Here is a 19,767-nt window from a genome sequence, read left to right as displayed (position 1 = left end):
TTATCTTCTAAACATGCATGTAACATTGGTAAATTATGTAAATTCTTTATAATCTAATTTAAATGCAAACGTACCTTCGTAGAAATATTGCAATGGCTACATCATGCAGACTGCCTGAAGGTTTCTATGCAGTGAAAATGGCACTCTTAACATTCAACATTTATTTTTTACAATTTATTTACAACCTGATTAAAGAAAAGTACAATTAAGTTCAACTGTTTACTCCATATTGATAGCCCAATATATTGACCATTACCATCTATAACCTTATGAATGATTGATTGCATTTATATCCTGGTATTGTCTAAACAATATTCCTATTAAACAGCTGACTGCTCAATTTCCCTTCCTGAGACCTATATTAGCTGATCAAGTCCTTGAATGTGTTGTTGCCTCCCAAATCCATGCCCAGTTTTTGCAGAACTTAATGTTTGAATCCCTCCAATCAGGTTTCCACGTTGTCATTGTACCAAAACAAGTCACAAATGACTTCTTTGTGACAAAAGGTAACTATCCCCTCCTTGTCCTTGACCTATCTGTATGCTTTGACATGATTTAACTACAAAATTCTGCTATAACACCTCTCTGCCATCATCCAGCTGAGTGCAACTGCACTCGCCTGGTTGCATTGTCTATTCAGTCGCAGCTAGGAAATTGCTTGCATTAGCTCTCTTGCCACTCCTGCACTCTTAACTGTCTCCCAAGGATCTATCCTCACTGACCAACCACCCCTCCACCACCACCCCCGCCCCACCACTCCTCCATTTCTCATGTACATGCTGTCCCTCGGTGACATCATCTGAAAACACAGTATTAGTTTCCACATATGTGCTAACAATACTGAGCTCACCTTCACTATCTCTAAATTGTCAGACTGCTTGACTAACATGCAGTACTGGATGAGCAGAAATTTCCTCCAATTAAATATTGAACTTTGTCTCACATACACTCTATTGTCATGAACTTCATTCCTCTCCATGGAAATTATCCAAGACTGAACCAGATTGGTTGCAACCTTGGTGTTTTCTTTGACACTGAGATGAGTTTTCTACCCCATAACCGCATCATCAATAAAACAACCTATCTCCATGATTCTGCTCATCTACTGTTGAAACCTTCATCAATGGTTTTATTCCTCCTGGACTTGTCTATTCCAGCACATTCCTGGCTGGCCTACCAATTTCTACCCAGCAAAGTTGAGATCATTCAAACAAGTCCTATTCACCATCTCTCCTGTGCTCACTGACCTATGTCAACTCCAAGTTAAACAATGCCTTGACATTCTCAACCTTGTTTTCAAATTCCTCCATGACCTTGCCCCTCCTAGCTCTGTTCTCCAGCCTTACAGCCCCTGAAGAGCTCTGCACTCTGCCAATTCTGGTATCTTGGGCATTTGAATTGCTCCTCCATTGGCTCTTGAATTCTGTCCCTAAACCCCTCTGCTTTACTGTCTCTTTCCTCTTTTTAAGATGTGAATGAAACCTAGCTCTATGGAACAAGTTTTTGGCCATCTGGCCTAAAATATCCTTGTCAAGTGTCAAATTTTGCTTCATAATACCTTGATGTTTTAATACATTAAAGGTTCTATAAATGCAAATTGTGTTAACAAGACTTTCTTACCTGGCTATATATTCTACCACCTGCCACACCAAACCACTGCAATGATGGTGTGACCCTTTTCAAGTTGCAACGCAACAGCATTGAAACCAATTTCCTCAGAGCACTATGGGGAGGGTTTAAGCTAACAGGACAGGGGATGGACATCAGGATGAAGCATCAGAGGGGAGATGCAAGGGGCATACAGGATTGGGTGACAGAACTAGAACAGAGTAGTTCAGAAATGGGAGAGACTAGGTGGAGATTAGAGTATTATCAAAAATACTGCACCAGAAAGAGATGGTATACTCATAGGTTCAAATAATGTAATTGGTAGAATTAAGGAACAATAGAGAAGCTATTATGCTGTTAGATGTTTACTATAGGTCACCAAATGTCGGGTAGGAAATGGAGGACCAATCTGCAGATAGATGCAAGAACTTTCTATTCCCGCTACTCTAACCACTCGACTCTCCTTAGTCCACATTGTTAACAATTCTCTCTGCAGGTACTGTCCCTTCTTCAAATCTTCTGTCACACCCATCACCCTTTTTTTAAAAAAAACCCAACCCCACTGTCCTTGCAAACTATCGCCCCAACTTCAATATCTGTGTGTCCCATGTGACTATGACAAAGATAAACAATCTCCTCTCATTCTTGACCTGTCCTCAGCCTTTGACACAATTAACCACAATCTCCTACAATGCTTCTATACCATTGTCCAGGTGGGTGGACTCGCCTGTGGTTTCATTCTTACTTATATATTCATAGCCAGAATATCACCTGACATGACTTTTGCTCCTGCACTGCTGCCTTTGGTGTACCCCAAAGATCACCTATTTCTCATTTATGTACTACCCACCTATTTCCATCTCTATAACATTGCCCAACTCTTCCCCACCTCAGCTCATCTGATGCTGAAACCATCATCTGTTCCTTGTTACTGCTACACTTGATATTCCAATCCATTTCTGCAATGGTGACCATGGAGTATGGACTGGTCCATGATTTTGGAAAAATACTGCACTGGTTTGTTGTTGCCTTCTGCAATATAGCTATCCAGGAAACTCCTCTTTACCACCTGCCATCAGGTGAATTTGAAGGATTTACAGGTTGAGAATCAATCTGATTGGCCATGATATGAACTCAACTTCCAAGGCCATCAAGTCTTGAAGTGGCACTTGAACCCAAAGGTTCAGGCAGAGGTAGGAAAGCTACCATTGCGCCATAAGACATCCCATATTTTACACTTTATAAACCTGAAGTCATCCAAATCTTTACTGCCTGTGTCCTTACTGGCACCAACGCTCATTCACCTATCACGCTATGCTTGCTGACTTTTGTTGGCTTTCAGCTAAGCAATGTCTCGATTTTAAAATTCTCATTCTGATTTTTGCTATGTTATGTATGAAAAGCTGGGGATGTTCTCCTTGGAGCAAAGGAAATTGGATGGAGATTTGATAGAGGTGCACAAGATTTTGACAGGTTTAGATAAGGTACTCAGAGAAAAGCTGTTCCCATTAGCTGATGGTACCACGACAAAGAGAAATAGATTTAAGATTTTGGGCAAGAGATGCAGGGGGGCATGTGAGGAAGAACTTTTAACATGGTGAGTGATAATGACTAGGAACTTCCTACATATGAAGGTGATGGAAGTGGAAATGGTCAATGATTTCAAAAGGAAATTAGATGGACAGTTGAGGGAACACATGAATTAGGAGCAGAGTATGCCATTCAACCCATTAAGCCTGCTCTGCCACTTGATAAGATCATGGCTGATCTGATTGTGGCCTCTACTTTCTTGTCCATCTCCATACCCTTTGACTCTCTTGTCAATCAAAAATCTATCTAACTCAGTCCTAAAAGATATTCAATGACCCAGCCTCCACCACTCTCTGGGGAAGAGAATTCCACAGACTAGTGACCCTCTTGGAGAAAAAAATTACTAATTTCCCCTTATTTTAAATCTCTATTTAAATAATATGCTACTTTTCTATTATTCCTGCCAAACTGGACAAGTTCACATTTTCTCACATTATACTCCATCTGTCAAATTTTTGCCCACTCACTTAACCAATCTAAATCCCTTTGCAGACTTCTTAAGTCCTCTTCACAACTTACTCTCCTATCTATCTTTGTGTCATCAGCAAATTTAGCAACCGTATATTCGGTCCCTTCATCCAAATCGGTGATATGGATTGTAAATAGTTGAGACCCCAACATTGATCCCTGTGGCACTCAACTTGTTAAGTCTTGTCAGCCCAAAAAAAGATCAATTTATGTCTACTGTCTTGTTTCCTGTTGGCTAACCAATCCTCTATCCATGCTAAAATGCTCCCCCTACACCATGAGCTCTTATTTTGTGTAGTAACTTTTGATGTGGCATCTTGGCAAATGCCTTCTAGAAATCTAAGTACACTACACCTATATGTTCCCCTTTACCCATGCTGCTTGTTACTTCCACAAATAAATTAGTCAAACATGATTTCCCTTTCACAAAACCATGTTGACTCTGCCTGATTGCATTGAGACTAACTGTCCTGCTTTAAATTCCTCAATAATAGGTTCCCGCATTTTCCCTACAATATATGTTAGGCTAACTAGCCTGTAGTTTCCTGCTTTCTGAATCCCTCTTGAATATTTTCCAATTTAATGGGTCGTTCCCGAACATAGGAAATTTGGGAAAATTAAAAACAATATGTATACCATCTCCGCAGCCAGTTCTTTTAAGACCCTAGGATGAAGTCCATCAGGACCTGGGGACTTGTCAGCCTTTAGGTGGAATTTTACAGCCCTGTCGTGGCAGGGCCCGGGCTGTAAAATGCGGTAAGCTGTTCAAAAGTCCATTGACTTCAGCGGAACCGTAAAATTCCTAATAATTTCTAATAAAAATTTCTAATAATTTTCTCAGTACCCTTTCCCTGGTGATTATAATTGTCTTAAGTTCCTCCCCCCTTCACATCTTGATTTATGATTATTTCTAAGATGATATTCCCGTCTTCTACAGTGAAGACAGACGTAAAATATCTGTTCAATTCATCCGCCGTTTCCATATTTTCCATCATTAATTTCCCAGACTTTCTCTCTAGAGGACCCATGCTCACATTAGTTACTCTTTTCTTTTTTAGGCACCTGTTGAAATTCTTCGATCTGTTTTTACATTTCCAGTTAGCTTTCTCTCATACTCTAATTTCTCCCTCCATATTATGTTTTAATTATTCTTTGTTGTTTTTATTTTCTGTCCAATCTTCTGACCTGCCACTAATCTTTGTAGAATTGTACACTTTTTCTTTCAATTTGTTCTTTCTTTAGTTAGCCACCGATGGTGTGTCCTTGCCCTAGAGTCTTTTTTTCCTCAATGGAATGTATCTTTGCTGAGTGTTATGAAATATCTCCTTAAATATGGGCAAAATGACCTCCTTCTGTGCTGTAAACTCTATTAGTAAGTTCAGGTGTTAAGATAGAGTAGTGAGCAAACTGGCTTGGGAATGAGGAAAGGTACTGAATTCTTCCTTGTTAACAAACTACCTGTGGGCCATTAAATCAGAAATGTCTGGTTCAAAAGAAATAAATCAAAAATCGTTTTTCACCCGCCTGACCACCGTCATTTTCACATCCTTGTCAACAATGGAGAATAGCAGTGGCTCAATGCCGTAAATCAACACGGGACTTTACGACGGTTTTTTTCTTTTCTGACGACACCCTGTGTGATACAGTTTACGGCAGCAGCTGGGGATAGACGTGGAGGCTGTGAGCGGAATGGCGGCGGCGTCGGCCGAGGAGGCACAGCCGGTACCGGGCGGTAACAGCAGCTGGTGGGTATCAGGAGGGAGGGAGGAAGGAAGGAAGGAGGGAGGGGGCTCGGCTTCTCTTAGTGTCTCGGTTGTATGTGTACGGCCGTAAGCTGGACGGAAGGAAATGAGATATTAGATCGTTTGTGTGTATCCATAGTGGCGGTGTCTCTGTCGGCTCAACATGAAACCTAGCCAAGGAGCTTTAAACTGGGATCGATTGAGGGTGACAGGCTCACTTGATTTCCTTTTTTTGTGACTCCAAATCACATACCAAGCGAGTCATTTCCCCTCCTATCGGAATCCAGGTCATAAAAATCTGACTTCTGATTATGACAATTCAGCAATGTTTTCTTTTTTTGAAAAAAAAAATTGTGCCAGTACGTTTTTAAGGACTTGTGAGTTGTTTGCGAAGTGGATGTGTATGCTCAGTTATGCAGTTTGTTTCTCAGTACGGGAGATACCACATTTAACAAAAACAGCAATAAGATCTGTCAAGTGTTTAATAATTTCCGTAAAATGGGGGAAAAAGAGGGTGGGGAAGGGGGTAATAGTCTGACAATTCATTTTCATAAATTCAGCCAGAAGATGTAAGAGGCAGCAGTTTGGTGGGCCAATTCTGTGTATGAGACTGAGAGGAAGCTTGTGTTACAATTACTGACCATGTAAAAGAGAAAGAGTGGGAGTCCTACTGCAGAAACACTTCAAAAGGAATTTGCTGTGAACACGCATCGCAACAGCCTTTAATATTTTCCCCCACATCCTGTAATTACATAGAAAATAATTTAGTTGGATGAGCTATTTCAAAAATGATTTTGGTGCATTTTTGCATTAAAATGTGTTTTAGACAAGGCTCAATTGATCAATCTCATATCTGTAATTAGACATTGAGCTGGACTAAGTCTGTAATTATAATTGAGTGAAAAATTAAATATTTTTCTATACAATTACTAAAATTTTACAGTAGTTGTCTAGGGTACCATAATGACAAATTTATTGGAATGCAGTTAAGTTTACAGAAATGTAGAGCTGGCAGTAGTGAGCTGTACTGCTAGCTCTAAATTGATATCAGGGCAAATAAATCAGAGTGCTCTACCTATATTATGGTTCACCAGTGTTCAAAGATCAATTATATTTTAATGTGAGATAATTTAGTTGATCTCTGTAAGGATCTTATTGTTCATACTTTGGTTCCTACTGCTGATAGGTATTGAGTAAGCACATTAGTTTCCTTGAGTGTTGGGTGATGAAGAGATCAGTTGTCATTATGATGTCCCTGTAGCTGAATAACTCGTTGAGACTGTTTGGGTTCACACACAAAATCGGGTAAATTAAGAAGGGTCAGGACTCTGAAACTACAAAAAGTGAATTTATTTAAAGTAGGATGAGATAGGAATTGGTGGCAAAAACATAAATTGTATTATGTTTAAGTTAGGTTGGTGGTAGGCTGCTTTGAGTTCTTGCTGTTAGACTGCAGTTGTTCCAAACTGAAAACATTGTAAGACTATGTCCTGGAAGTTGTTTCAACTCTTGCCTAAATTTAATTTGGGCAACTTGTCACCAGTGTCATATTATATCTTACATCAGTATAAAGCTGAAGCCACATTGTAATGAGTGACTGGTTAGATTTGTGAGATCACAATAGGAGCTATGACTGGTTGGTGTACAGATAAAGATCATTGGAGTGTCATTACTGAAAGAAGACTAAAAATGACATAGCTGCTAGACTGGGTCTGCGGCAGGTGGTGAGAGAACCAACAAGAGGGAAAAACATACTTGACCTCATCCTCACCAGCCTGCCTGCCACAGGTCCATCTGTCCATGACAGTATTGGTAGGAGTGACCACCGCACAGTCATTGTGGGGACGAAGTTCAGCCTTCACATTGAGGATACCCTCCATGTTGTGTGGCACTACCACTATGCTAAATGGCATAGATTTTAAATAGATCTAGCAACTCAAGACTGGGCATCCATGAGGTACTGTGGGCCATCAGCAGCAGCAGAATTGTACTCGAACACAATCTCTAACTTCACGGCCTGGCATATCCCCCACTCTACCATTACCATCAAGCCAGGGGATCAACCCCGGTTCAAAGAAGAGTGCAGGAAGGCATGCCAGGAGCAGCACCAGGCATACCTAAAAATGAGCTGTCAACCTGGTGAAGCTATAACACAGGACTACTTGCACGCCAAACAGCAAAAGCAGCAAGTGGCTAAGCAATCCCACAACCAACGGATCAGATCTAAGCTCTGCAGTCCTGCCACATCATTTCATGAATGGTGGTGGGCAATTAAGCAACTCACTGGAGGAAGTGGCTCCACAAATATCCCCATCCTCAATGATGGAGGAGCCCAGCATAGCAGTGCAAAAGATAAGGCTGAAGTATTTGCTACAATCTTCAGCCAGAAGTGCAGAGTGGATGATCCACCTCAGCCTCCTCTGGAGTTCCCCAGCATCACACATGCCAGTCTTCAACCAATTCGATTCACTTCAGGTAATATCAAGAAACGGCTGAAGGCACTGGATATTGCAAAGGGTATGGGCCCTGACAATATTCCAGCAATAAAACTGAAGACTTGTGCTCCAGACTTGCCGTGCCCCTAGCCAAGCTCTAGTACAGCTACAACACTGGTATCGACCCGGCTATGTAGAAAATTGCCCAGGTGTGTCCTGTACGCAAAAAGCAGGACAAATCCAACCGGGCCAATTACCACCCCATCAGCCTATTCTCCATCATCAATAACGTAATGGAAGGATTCATCAACAATGCTATCAGTCGACACTTGCTTAGCAATAACCTGCTCACTGACCACCAGTTTGGGTTCTGCCAAGGCCACTCAACTCCTGACCTCATTACAGCCTTGGTTCAAACAATGACAAATGAACTGAACTCCCGAGGTAAGGTGAGAGTGACTGCCCTTAACATCAAGACCGCATTTGACCGAGTGTGGCATCAAGGAGCCCTAACAAAACTGGAATCAGTGGGAATCGGGGAAAACCCTCCGCTGGTTTCAGTTATACCTAGCACAAAGGAAGATGGTTTTGGTTGTTGGAGGTTAGCCATCTCAGCTCCAGGACATCGCTGCAGGAATTTCTCAGGGTAGTGTCCTCAGCCCAACCATTTTCAGCTGCTTCATCAGTGACCTTCTTTCCATCATAAGGTCAGAACTGGGGATGTTCGCTGATGATTGCACGATGTTCAGCACCATTTGTAACTCCTCAGATACTGAAGCAGTCCACGTCCAAATGCAGCAAGACCTGGACAATATCCAGCCTAGGCTGACAAGTGCCAAGTAACATTCATGCAACACAAGTGTCAGGCAATGACCATCTCCAACAAGAGAGAATCCAACCATCATCCCTTGATGTTCAATGGCATTACCATCACTGAATCCCCCACTTTCAACATCCTGGAGGTTACCATTGACCAGAAACTGAACTGGACTAGCCATATAAATACTGTGGCTACAAGAGCAGGTCAGAGGCTAGGAATCCTGCGACAAGTAATCCCCCCGCTCCTGACTCACCAAAGCCTGTCCACCATCTACAAGGCACAAGTCAGAACTGTGATGCAATACTCCCCACTTGCCTGGATGAGTGCAGCTCCCATAACACTCAAGAAGCTTGATATGATCCAGGACAAAGCAACCCGCCTGATTGGCGCCACACCCAGAAATATTCACTCCCTCCACCACCGATTCACAGTAGCAACAGTGTGTACCATCTACAAGATGCACTGCAGGAATTCACCAAGGGTCCTTCGGCAGCACCTTCCAAACCAATGACCAATACCATCTAGAAGGACAAGGCCTGCAGATAGATTGGAACGCCACCAACTGGCAGTTCCCCTCCAAGTCACTCACCATCCTGACTTGGAAATATATCACTGTTCCTTCACCGTCCCTGGGTCAAAATCCTGGAACTCCCTTTCTAACAGCACTGTGGGTGTATCTACACCACTGCAGCGGTTCAAGAAGGCAGCTCACCACCATGTTCTCAAAGGCAATTAGGGATGGGCAATAAATGCTGGCCTAGCCAGCATTGCCCACATCCCATGAATGAATTGAAAAAAATCAAGTTTGTGTTGCCACTTTGACAACAAAAATTGAAACTAAAACTTTTACCCCTCTTTCTCGTTATGTTTGTCTATTTAACTTTTTAAGGAAGAAAATTCTATAATACATCGCTCATATTTAGGTAGTTCTTACATGTGTCTTCAATTATTGCCTCCCACTTTCCTTTTCCGATTATGAAAGATTTGTCAGCTCCTCAGCTCAATGCCTATCTCTCTCAAAGCTCCTAGTTCAAAGCATTCCAGTTTGACTTCCACCTTTCTCATAGCACTGAAAGAACATTAGTAGAAGTTATAAATAATATCATCTGTGCTTACGATTATGGTGCATTAACCTCCTTTACCTATCTGTGGTGGTTGTTACATCTGAGTATAACAGCCTTCTTCAAAGTCCCCTCTGTGTCCAGCCCTGGGACATTCCTACCTAACCGAATGCAGCCATTGGAGCTGCAAAAAAGACTTCTTTCCCTCCTCTGCACTTGTCATGGTAATTCCCTACTCTTCCTGAAATAGATGCTGCTCCCTCGGTGATACAGTCACGGTGTGTGGTCAGATTTCACATGCGCGTTTATACTCCGATTGTTTACCTTTCCACCACTGTTCTTTGACTGAACCTCTGCTGCCAGACTGCACTTCTGACAAAGTTCTGGATGAGACAAACCAGCTCAACATCACAAAGATCTATGCTATTGCCTTCAGTTCACACCATAAATTCTATTCTCTTGCTACTGACTTTAATGTTCTCTGCAACCACATGCTCAGTCTAAATTAGGTCATTAGCAAGTCTTGGTGCTTTTTCAATTATGGCGATATGTTTTTAATCAATGTAGTGAAATATTCCTCAATTCACTTTAAAACATTAAGAAGCTTTATAACATCCAGGACAGAGCAGTTTGTTTGAGTACTGCTCGTGAGGCTGCATTCAATATCTAACCTCTTAAGCACCAGACTGAAACGTATTTTATGTACAGGATGCACTGCAAAGACTTGAGCAACAATTCTTTTCCTCATGACCTATACCACTGAAAAAGACAATAATAGCAATGCCATGGGACTGCCAAGAACTACAAGATCCCCTCCAGATCTCTCATCGTTCCTCTTCATGATATATTGCTATTTTTTTCATTGCTGTGCTGCTGTCTTAGAATTCTGTACCTGACACTTTCAGGAGCACTACCACAATAAGAAATGAATGAGCTAAAGAAGACAGCCCACCACCATGACCACCTTAGGGTAGCTGGGGTAGCTTTGTTAATAAAGGATGAGATCAGTACAGTAATGAGAAATTACCTTGGCTTGTAAAATCAAGATGTAGAATCAGTTTGGGTGGAGATAAGATATTATCAGGAAAATAAGTCACTGGTGGGAGTAGTTTATATGCCCCCTAACAGCTACACTGTAGAACAGACTACAAATCAAGAAATAAATGGAGGCTAGTAAGAAAGGGTATTTCAATAATTGTGGGAGATTTTAATCATCTTATACATTGGGCAAATCAAATTGGCAAAGATAGCTCTGAGATGGGTTCATGGAGTGTATTCAGGTCAGTTTCTTAGAACAATACATTTTGAAACCATCCAGGAATAAGATATTTTAGACCTGGGAATGTGTAATGAGACAAGACTAATTAATGATTTCATACTGAAGGATCCTCTAGGCAAGAGTGATCATAACATGATACATTTTCACATTCAGTTTGAGGTGAAAACTGGGATCTGAATCAGGTGCCTTCAAACTTAAGTAAAGGCAATTACAAGGGTTTTAGGACAGAATTAGCTACAGTGGACTGGGAAGATAGGTTAAAGGTAAGCTGGTAGAGAAGCAGTGGCAAACGTTCAAGGAGATATTTCATAAATCTCTTTCTCAATGGCATATATCTCCGTGGCTAACTAAGGAAGTTAATTGATGGCATCAAATTGAAAGAAAAGGTGTACATTGCTATGAAAATTAATGATAGGCCAGAAGATTGGGAAGATTTTTAGAAACCAGCAAAGGATGACTTGGAAAAAAGCAGAAGAAATTACAATATGAGAGTAAATTAGCAAGAAATATAAAAACATGACAGTAAGAGTTTCTATGAGTATATAAAAAGATAGAAAGTAAAGCAAATGTTGGTCCCTTACATGATGAGGCTGTGGAATTAATAATAGGAAACAAGAAAATGGCAGAGACTTTGAACAGAAATTTGTACCCGTCTTCACAGTTGAAGATACAATTCTGTCCCAAGAATGGTGGAAAATCAAGGGGAAAAAATTAAAACCACTATCACTAGAGAAAAAGTATTAGAAAAACTAGTGGGACAAAAGGCTGATAAGTCCCCTGAACCTGATGGTCTGCATCCTAGGGTCTTAAAAGAATTGGCTGCAAAGATAATGAATGCATTGTTTGTATTCTTCCAAAATTCCCTAGATTCTGGAAATGTCCCAGCGGACTGGAAAACCACAAATGTAGCACATCTACTCAAGAAAGAAGGAAGACAAAGCAGGAGATTATAGGCCAGTTAGTTTAACATCTGTTATTGGGAAGATGCTAGAATTCATTATTAATGTAGTAGGACATTTAGAAAATCATAATACAATGAAGCAGAGTCAGCATGGTTTTATGAAAGGGAAATTATGTTTGACAAATTTATTAGAATTCTTTGAGGAGGTATAACAAGCAGGATGGATAAACTGGATCCAGCAGATGTAGTGTATTTGGATTTCTCAAAAGTCAGTTGATAAGGTGCTCCATAAAAGTTTACCGCACAAGTTAAGAGTTCATGGTATTGGGCATAATATATCAGCATTGATAGAAGATTGGCTAGAGAATCTGAAACAGAGTTGGGATAACTGGGGCACTTTCAGGTTGGCAAATTTTAACAAGTGGAGTACCGCAGAGATCAAATATGGGATCTCAGCCATTTGCAATCTATATTAATGGCTTGGCTGAAGGGACCGAGTGTATCGTAGCCAGATTTGTTGACGATACAAGGATAAGTTGCAAAACAAGTTCTGAGAAGCACACACAATTCTGCAAAGAGATGTCTAATAGGTTAACTAAATGGGTAAAAATTTAGCAGATGGAGTATAAAGTTGGAAAGTGTGAGGATGTGCACTTTGGTGGATAGAATAGAAAAGCAGAATATTTAAATGGAGCGAGACTGCAGAATGCTGCTGTACAGGGGAATCTGGGTGCCCTCTTATAGGAACCACAAAAAGTTAGCAAGCAGGTACGTCAAGTAATTAGGAGGGCAATTTTGGACTTTATTGCAAGGGGATGAAAGATAAAAGTAAGGAGGTCTTGCTACAAATGTGCAGAGCCTTGATGACACCACACTTAGAATGTCATTTTCAAAACCTTCTTCTGACATCATCAATGACATCTCATCTAAACCCGATAACTAGACTCCCCTTGATGTCTGCTGTGTCTCCCTGGGTAATATATTGCATACAGTTATGTTCATAGAGCCATAGACTACTTATTTAAAGAAGTGTGCACTTACTTTGGAGACAGTTCAGAAAGGATCACTAGGTAGATTCATGTTGAAGGTTAATCATCTCAATCCCTGGACATCACTGCAGGAGTTCCTCGGTAATGTCCAAGGCCCAACCATCTTCAGCTGCTTCATCAATAACCTTCCCTCCATCATAAGGTCAGAAGTGGGGATGTTGACTGATGATCACACAACATTCAGCACCAATCAGAACTCTTCAGATACTGAAGCAGTCCATGTCCAAATGCAGCAAGACCAGGATGACATTCAGGCTGGGGCTGATAACTGGCAAGTAATATTTTTGCCATACAATGCCAAGCAATGACCTTCTCAATCAAGAGATAACTATCTCCCTGTTATCAGTGAATTCCCCACCATCAACATTCTGTTACTGTTGACCAGAAACTTAACTGGACCAGCCCTGAAGGAACTTTCAGCCCTGCAGGAGCAGGTCAGAGGCTGGGAATTCTGCAGTGAGTACTCAGCTCCTGACTCCTCAGAGCCTGTTATCCATCTATAAGGCACAAGTCTGGAATGTGATGGAATACTCTCCATCTGCCTGGATGAGTGCAGCTCCAGCAATACTCTAGAACCTCAACACCATTAGCACAAAACAGCCTGCTTGATTGGCACCCCATCCACTTAAACGTTCACTTCCTCCACCACCAATGCACAATGACAGCATATATAAGATGTACCACATATAAGATGCATTGCAGCAACTCACCAAGGTTTCTTCAACAGCACCTTCCAAACCCACGACCTCCACCAATTCGGACAAGGGCAGCAGATGCATGGGAAGACACCAAGTGCAAGTTCGCATCCCAGTCACACGCCATCCTGACTTGGAACTATATTGCCATTCATTCATTGTCTCTGGGTTAAAATTCTGGAACTGCTTTCCTAACAGAGCTGTGGGCATTTCTGCAGCAGTTCAAGAAGGTGGTTCACTACCACCTTCTGAAGGGCAGTTAGGAATGGGGGAAGAAATGCTGGCCTCGCCTACATCCTGTGAAGGAAAAAAAAATGAAGGGATTGTCTTGTGAGGAAAGGTTGAACAGGTTGGGACTATACTCATTGGACTTGAGAAGAATGAGAGGTGATCTTATTAAAAAATATAAGATTCTGAGGGAGCTTGACAGGGTAGATGATGAGAGGATATTTCCTCTCTGGGGGAATCTAGAACTAAGGGGCACAGTTTCATAAGAGGTCTCCAATTCAAGATGGAGATGAGGAATCTCTACTGAGTGTCGTTAATCTTTGGAATTCTCTACCTAAGGAAGCAGCGGAGGCTGGGTAATTGATATTCAAGGATGAGTTAGATTTTTGATCGACAAGGAATCAAGGATTATGGGGACAGGCAGGAAAATGAAATTGAAGCCATGATTAGATCAGCCATAATTTTATCGAATGGCGGAAAAGGTTCGAGGGGCCAAATGTTTTATGATGCTCCTAATTCTTATGTTGGGGGCAAACAAAAGTCAAAAAGTTAGTCAATTATAGTAAAATTAACTCCACTGCTGAGTTGACTTCTGGGATAAACCTTTGTTGCTCTGCTGGCTTTCAGTTCACCATCAATGCTGATTTCCACCTCTGCAGCATTACCTGCCTTTGTCTCTACGTAAGCCAGGTTGCTGCTGAAATTCTTATCCATGATTTTTCTGACGTCCGATTCGATTATTCCAATGGCACCTACCTTGATTCATCCTCCACAAACTCCAGCTTGTCTAACTGCTGACAAAGCCTTGCATGTTTCATCAATCCTGTCCTTTGGCTCATTGGCTTCCTGTTCCCAGGCACATAAACTTAATTAAAATTTTCAACCATAAATTGTTCTGTGGCCTCACTTTATACTACTTCTGCATTCTCCTTCAGATTGCCCTTCCCTCCACACCTTTCAGTTTTCTGATTCTGGCCTCCTGTGCAGCCCACCATCTCTCCTTGCAAATTGTGCAGCTTTTATCTGCCAAGGTTGTGAACTCTTGTTATGACTCAAGCGTGCTTGGACCTTTTGTATTTTATGTATACTATATAAATGTAAATTTCTAGTTTTCTCCCACCATTTTCCCCCTTCCTTTCCTAAAGGTGCTTGCTGGTGCTGGGATATAGTTCTCCCGAACATTGGCAACCACGAGTATTTCACTGAAGTGGCTGTTACGCATACATGAAGCTAGATAGTGAGTGTTGACCACTCAGCCATAGGGATGGGCACCATAATGAGTTTTAATTTGATGTCCAGATTTGTGCTATTTATGTTTATAATCACTGGATTACTAGTGTGTTAATGGTGATGGATTCTTCCCGCTTTTTCTCACCCAGGGACATGGAATCAATTGTCTGCGTCACTGAGATCAACTAGCTTGGCACAGACAACACAAACTTCCTCATGCTATATGGCTTTGAATCGTAGTGTTAGAGCAGAGAATGGGCTGTTAAACTCATCATGCCTAGATTTATAGAATGGTTGCAGCTCAGAAGGAGGAAACTTGGTCCGTTCTGTCCATGCTGGTTCCATGCAAGAGCAATTTAGTTAGTCCCACTCCCCTGTCCTTTCCCCGTAGCTCTGCAATTTTTTTCTCTTCAATGAATGTGAAAGAGATTAATCAATTGATGCATGCTCTGTGAGATTAACTATAGAAGTTTAGAACTGTAGAAATTAACAGTGCTGAAGGGGGCACTTTGGCCATCCTGTCTGTGCTGTCTTCTTGTAAGAGGAATTGAAAACAAACAACTGTTTTGCTTTCTCCTCGTAGCCCTTTATGTTCCAATGTTTCAAATGTTTATCTGTTTTTTCATTTAAAAATATAATGGTTTCTGCCTCAACTGTACACAGTGGAAAAGCATTCCAGAGTTCACCAGCTCTATGAATAAAATAATTTCTCCTAATCTCACTGTTTTAAAAGTGAAAATTTCCAATTGATGACACTAACCAGAGCAAATCATCCCCTGTTTATCTTAACAAAATTCTCCACAATTAAAAAAAAACTCTCTACTAAACCTCCTCTGTTCTAGTGGAAATAGCCCCAGTAGTGTATCTAAAAGCTCTCATAATTATAGTTTCCTAACCTGATAGATCTATGCCCTGTGTTGTCCATGGCTTTAATCTCCTTTGTACAATGGTTTTGAAAACCTCACATTGCACTCTTAAATGTGATCTCTTCAATCATTGCCTTATACAAAATTATCATTACACCTTCACTCTTGTACCTTTCCCACATTCACAAAACCCCAAAACTCTACTGGCCTTTATTATAGCTTTATTTGTCTGCATTTGACTTCAGTTTTCCTCATGCCCATTTGAAGCTATATAAATGCAGCTTGTTCATCTTTGCTGCTTTTCAAGATACTGTATATTTGAACCCCTAGCTTTTTCTCTTGATCCAAAACTTCAACAACTTTCTGTTCAGAGTATATTCCATTCCTTGGTTTTCATCCCAAAATTTATCTCCCTCTCAAATCTTTGCTTGAAATAAATTCTGCCATGTGTCCATATCCATTTTATTAACCTGCCAATGTCCTCCTCAAGACTTTTGTAGTCTGTACTCTTTGCCATACCTACTTTTGTGCTGTCAGTAACTTTTGATATTATGTTCCGAAGTCCAAATAATCTAAATATAAGATATAATAACTCTCAATGTTATTGGAATTTATTGTAAAATAGAGTAATAGTGGGATGTGTCTATGTGTCTATATGTCTATATGTGTGTGTGTTTATAAGACTTAATTGAATTAGTCTGGATGCTTTGATCTAAGAAGAAAGGTTAGGTTTGAAATGTTAATTAGATAAACATGGGGAAGTTTGGAAACATGGGGGGAGTGGTGGAAAAGGTGAAGCTGAATAGAAGGCCAGCGATAGGTGGAGGCAAAGGAGAGATTGCAAAAGATGTCATAAACAAAAGGTCAAAGGCGTGTTAATGGTGGTGTATTGGCTAAAGGAGGTGCTAATGGTTACATTGAGAAGGAAGCAGATAATAGCTGGACCAGGGTCAGCACTCTGGAAAGGACACATGAGCAAGTGATAAATGGCCCTAGTGGGGGTAGGGTGGGGTGAGGGGACGGTAGTAGGAAAAAGATCGAAAATAGGCTAAATGGTGGGGATAAAACAATGAATAAAAATGGAAATAAATTTTAAAAATAAGTGGAAAAAATAAATAAAAATAAAAAAATAGAAATGAATATTGAAAAAAAAGGATCAAAAAGGGGTGAGGATGGAGGAGAGAGTTCATGGTCTGAAGTTGTTGAACTCAATGTTAAGTCCGGAAAGCTATAAAGTGTCTAATCAGAAGATGAAGCACTGTTACTCCAGTTTGTGTTGAGCTTCACTGGAACATTGCAGCAGGCCAAGGACAGAAACAGTATGTTTATTTTCCCAAAGATTACTGGTAAAAATTAATGCTATGAGAAGATTTTATTATCAGGGAGATAAAGTCCAAAGGCATAGTGAAACAATGGGTATTTGCATTCAAGGAGGAAGATATATATAAAGAAGGAGCAATGGCTGTGTGTAGGGGAAGGCATTTTTAACATCTTGCAAGTGTGCTTTATGGTGCTGCCTTCAAAGGACTGAAATTAAGAAAACTGACTTGGAATTCGACTTGTTCAGCGTGTCATGTTTCTTTGCCTGGGTCTTTTAAAATCTGTGTGTCTTACTGTTGCCTTAATGAAAGCGTAACTGGGAGTTACATTCATTAGGGGATTTAGAAGTTATCATAGTAGTAATTTGTAGATCTGTGTAGGTATCATTCCTCTTATTAATAAATATTTAATCTAGTTTTATAAAAAAACCTGTAAGACTTGAGGCCTTATTACTACTGAATTCAAGGCACGCATCTCGAAATTTATATAAATTGTAAATTAGTTGTGACAGTTGTCTCAAGTTTCCTTCTAGGATTTGAACTACTCAGCATGTACCATCGGCTGTGTCATAACAATATTGGGAAACATAAGTAAACCCAGAACTGATTGCTGGGGGTGGGTGGGATATGTCACTGTCAAGCCTTCTCCATCAAAGCAACACCTGTTAGCTTTAACCCTTTATTTTCTGTCTGTCAACCCATCTTGTATCCATGATGCTACATTTGCTCTTATACCATACACCTGATTTTTTTTTTTGTTCCCTGCCTCATGTGAGACACCTTACCGAATGCCTTCTGAAAACCCACATATAGACATGTAAAGCATAGTCTGTCTATTCAGTTATCTCTTCTTTGCAAACATTATTATGTTTTCCAAGCATGACTTGTTGTGGTGTGCTAGAGTTTTTGATCCAGACACCTGTAAGTTTAAAAATGCAGCATCAAACCAATAAAAGGGTTTTAAAATATGGTAGGTAGAACTGTCACAGACATAGAGCTTGGACAATTGCCTGTCCATGCAACTTTCAAAGTTATGCAATTGTCTGCAAATATTTAAAAACTATTTTTTAAAAAAGTACTTCCAATAAATAGAGTATTAACTCCATATTCTTTGACAGTAATTACTTAAAAGTTTTCAGATGTAATTTTCTTTTCACTTTCAGTCTGCGTAATAAGGGGAGATGCAGCTAGTTGAGGACTTGTCAAATGTTTGATTGTCTTATTAGAATATCCTCAACTGAGATTGAAAGTACAACATTAACCCCAGTCAAAGTGATCAGATAAACATGACAGAGACAACATTTATTAATGTTGCCTCTGTTAAGAATAAATATGCCCAGCATTCCTTAAATGTTTTTCTTATTTTAGTCAGTGGTTGGACAAGATGACTGGAAATGTAAAATATCAGACATGAACTATGAAACAGCATTGTATTATACACAGTGTATATTGCAGGAACACTCAACAAAATTAGTGTTCGAAAGCATTTGAAAAAAAAAATTGTAGGAGACCAGTATTGTTGCTGAGAACTGTACAGATTTTTTGTTTTGTATTTGATAGTTTGCAATAATGGAAGTTTGAGATTTAAAAAAAGACCCACTTCTTTGAAGTATGTTTGACATTTATCTTATACATTGGTAATTGATGAAAAGTACACACACACAATATAATAAATGCTCTCTACTGTTTACAGGTACTGCGATTGTGTGATTACCATTAAAACAAAAGCAAAATACTGTGAATACTGGCAATGTGAAATATAAACAGAAAAAAAACTGGGAGAGTTAGCAGGTCAGGCAGTATCTGTGTTGAGAGCATTTCCCTCCACAAATGTTACACAGATTGCCTCTAGCATTTCCTGTCTTTATTACTGTATGTTTTTAACCTTTTTGTTTTTCTGTATAGGGAGTGTGGCTTTATTTACTGTCCTAGTCAGTTTTTAATCCCAACAAGCCACTTATTGATATTAGACAGGAGCCCCTTCTGATATTTAGAGGTCAAGCAGTGTTGGTGTTTTGAATAGTGGTTAGGCTAGCTTATTGCTAAGTCTGATGTATTTCAATTAACCAAGGTGAATATTTGAACTGCATTGAGTTGCTAGTAATAGCGTTCTGTATTACTATAGGTAAATATCATCCCACAATCAATGATGTGATTAGTAATTAGTCAATCTTTCATTCTACTTTAGGAATAAAGACCTAGCTGAAGCATTGGATGAAGGTGGCTATGACCTGGAAACACTTAGAAACATAATTCAAGGACGATGCATACCAAGTGACCAAAGGGCCAAAGTGTGGAAGGTAAATAGTTAATGGTACAGTTATATTGAATTTGCCAATTTGAACTATCAGCACTTAATAGAGTGTGACTGTACAGACATTGATTTCATTACTCTGCCTAGGCAAACCAAAACTTCGCACACAAGCAGTTAAGCGTATTTTTTAGAATTTAGCTCACTTGGCACCAATTACCGGTT

General features: G+C 40.2%; 1 protein-coding gene across 2 annotated transcripts in view; it reads left to right on the top strand.

Moving 5' to 3' along the window:
- Positions 1-5,311: 5,311 nt before the first annotated feature.
- Positions 5,312-19,767, top strand: part of tbc1d23 (TBC1 domain family, member 23) — a 72,263-nt gene continuing 57,807 nt past the window's right edge. The window contains exons 1-2 of one of the 2 annotated variants that reach the window (XM_041211289.1): positions 5,312-5,411; positions 19,480-19,591. In XM_041211289.1, the coding sequence (XP_041067223.1) occupies positions 5,356-5,411; positions 19,480-19,591 (168 nt within the window). In that variant the 5' untranslated portion in view covers positions 5,312-5,355. The remainder of the gene's footprint in view (positions 5,412-19,479; positions 19,592-19,767) is intronic. The other variant, XM_041211290.1, reaches the window with a different exon arrangement.

This window comes from Carcharodon carcharias, chromosome 18, assembly GCF_017639515.1.
Source record: "Carcharodon carcharias isolate sCarCar2 chromosome 18, sCarCar2.pri, whole genome shotgun sequence".
Taxonomy (NCBI): Eukaryota; Metazoa; Chordata; class Chondrichthyes; order Lamniformes; family Lamnidae; genus Carcharodon; species Carcharodon carcharias.
The sequence above is the reverse complement of the archived record's forward strand: the minus strand, read 5'-3'. Positions and strand labels throughout refer to the sequence as shown.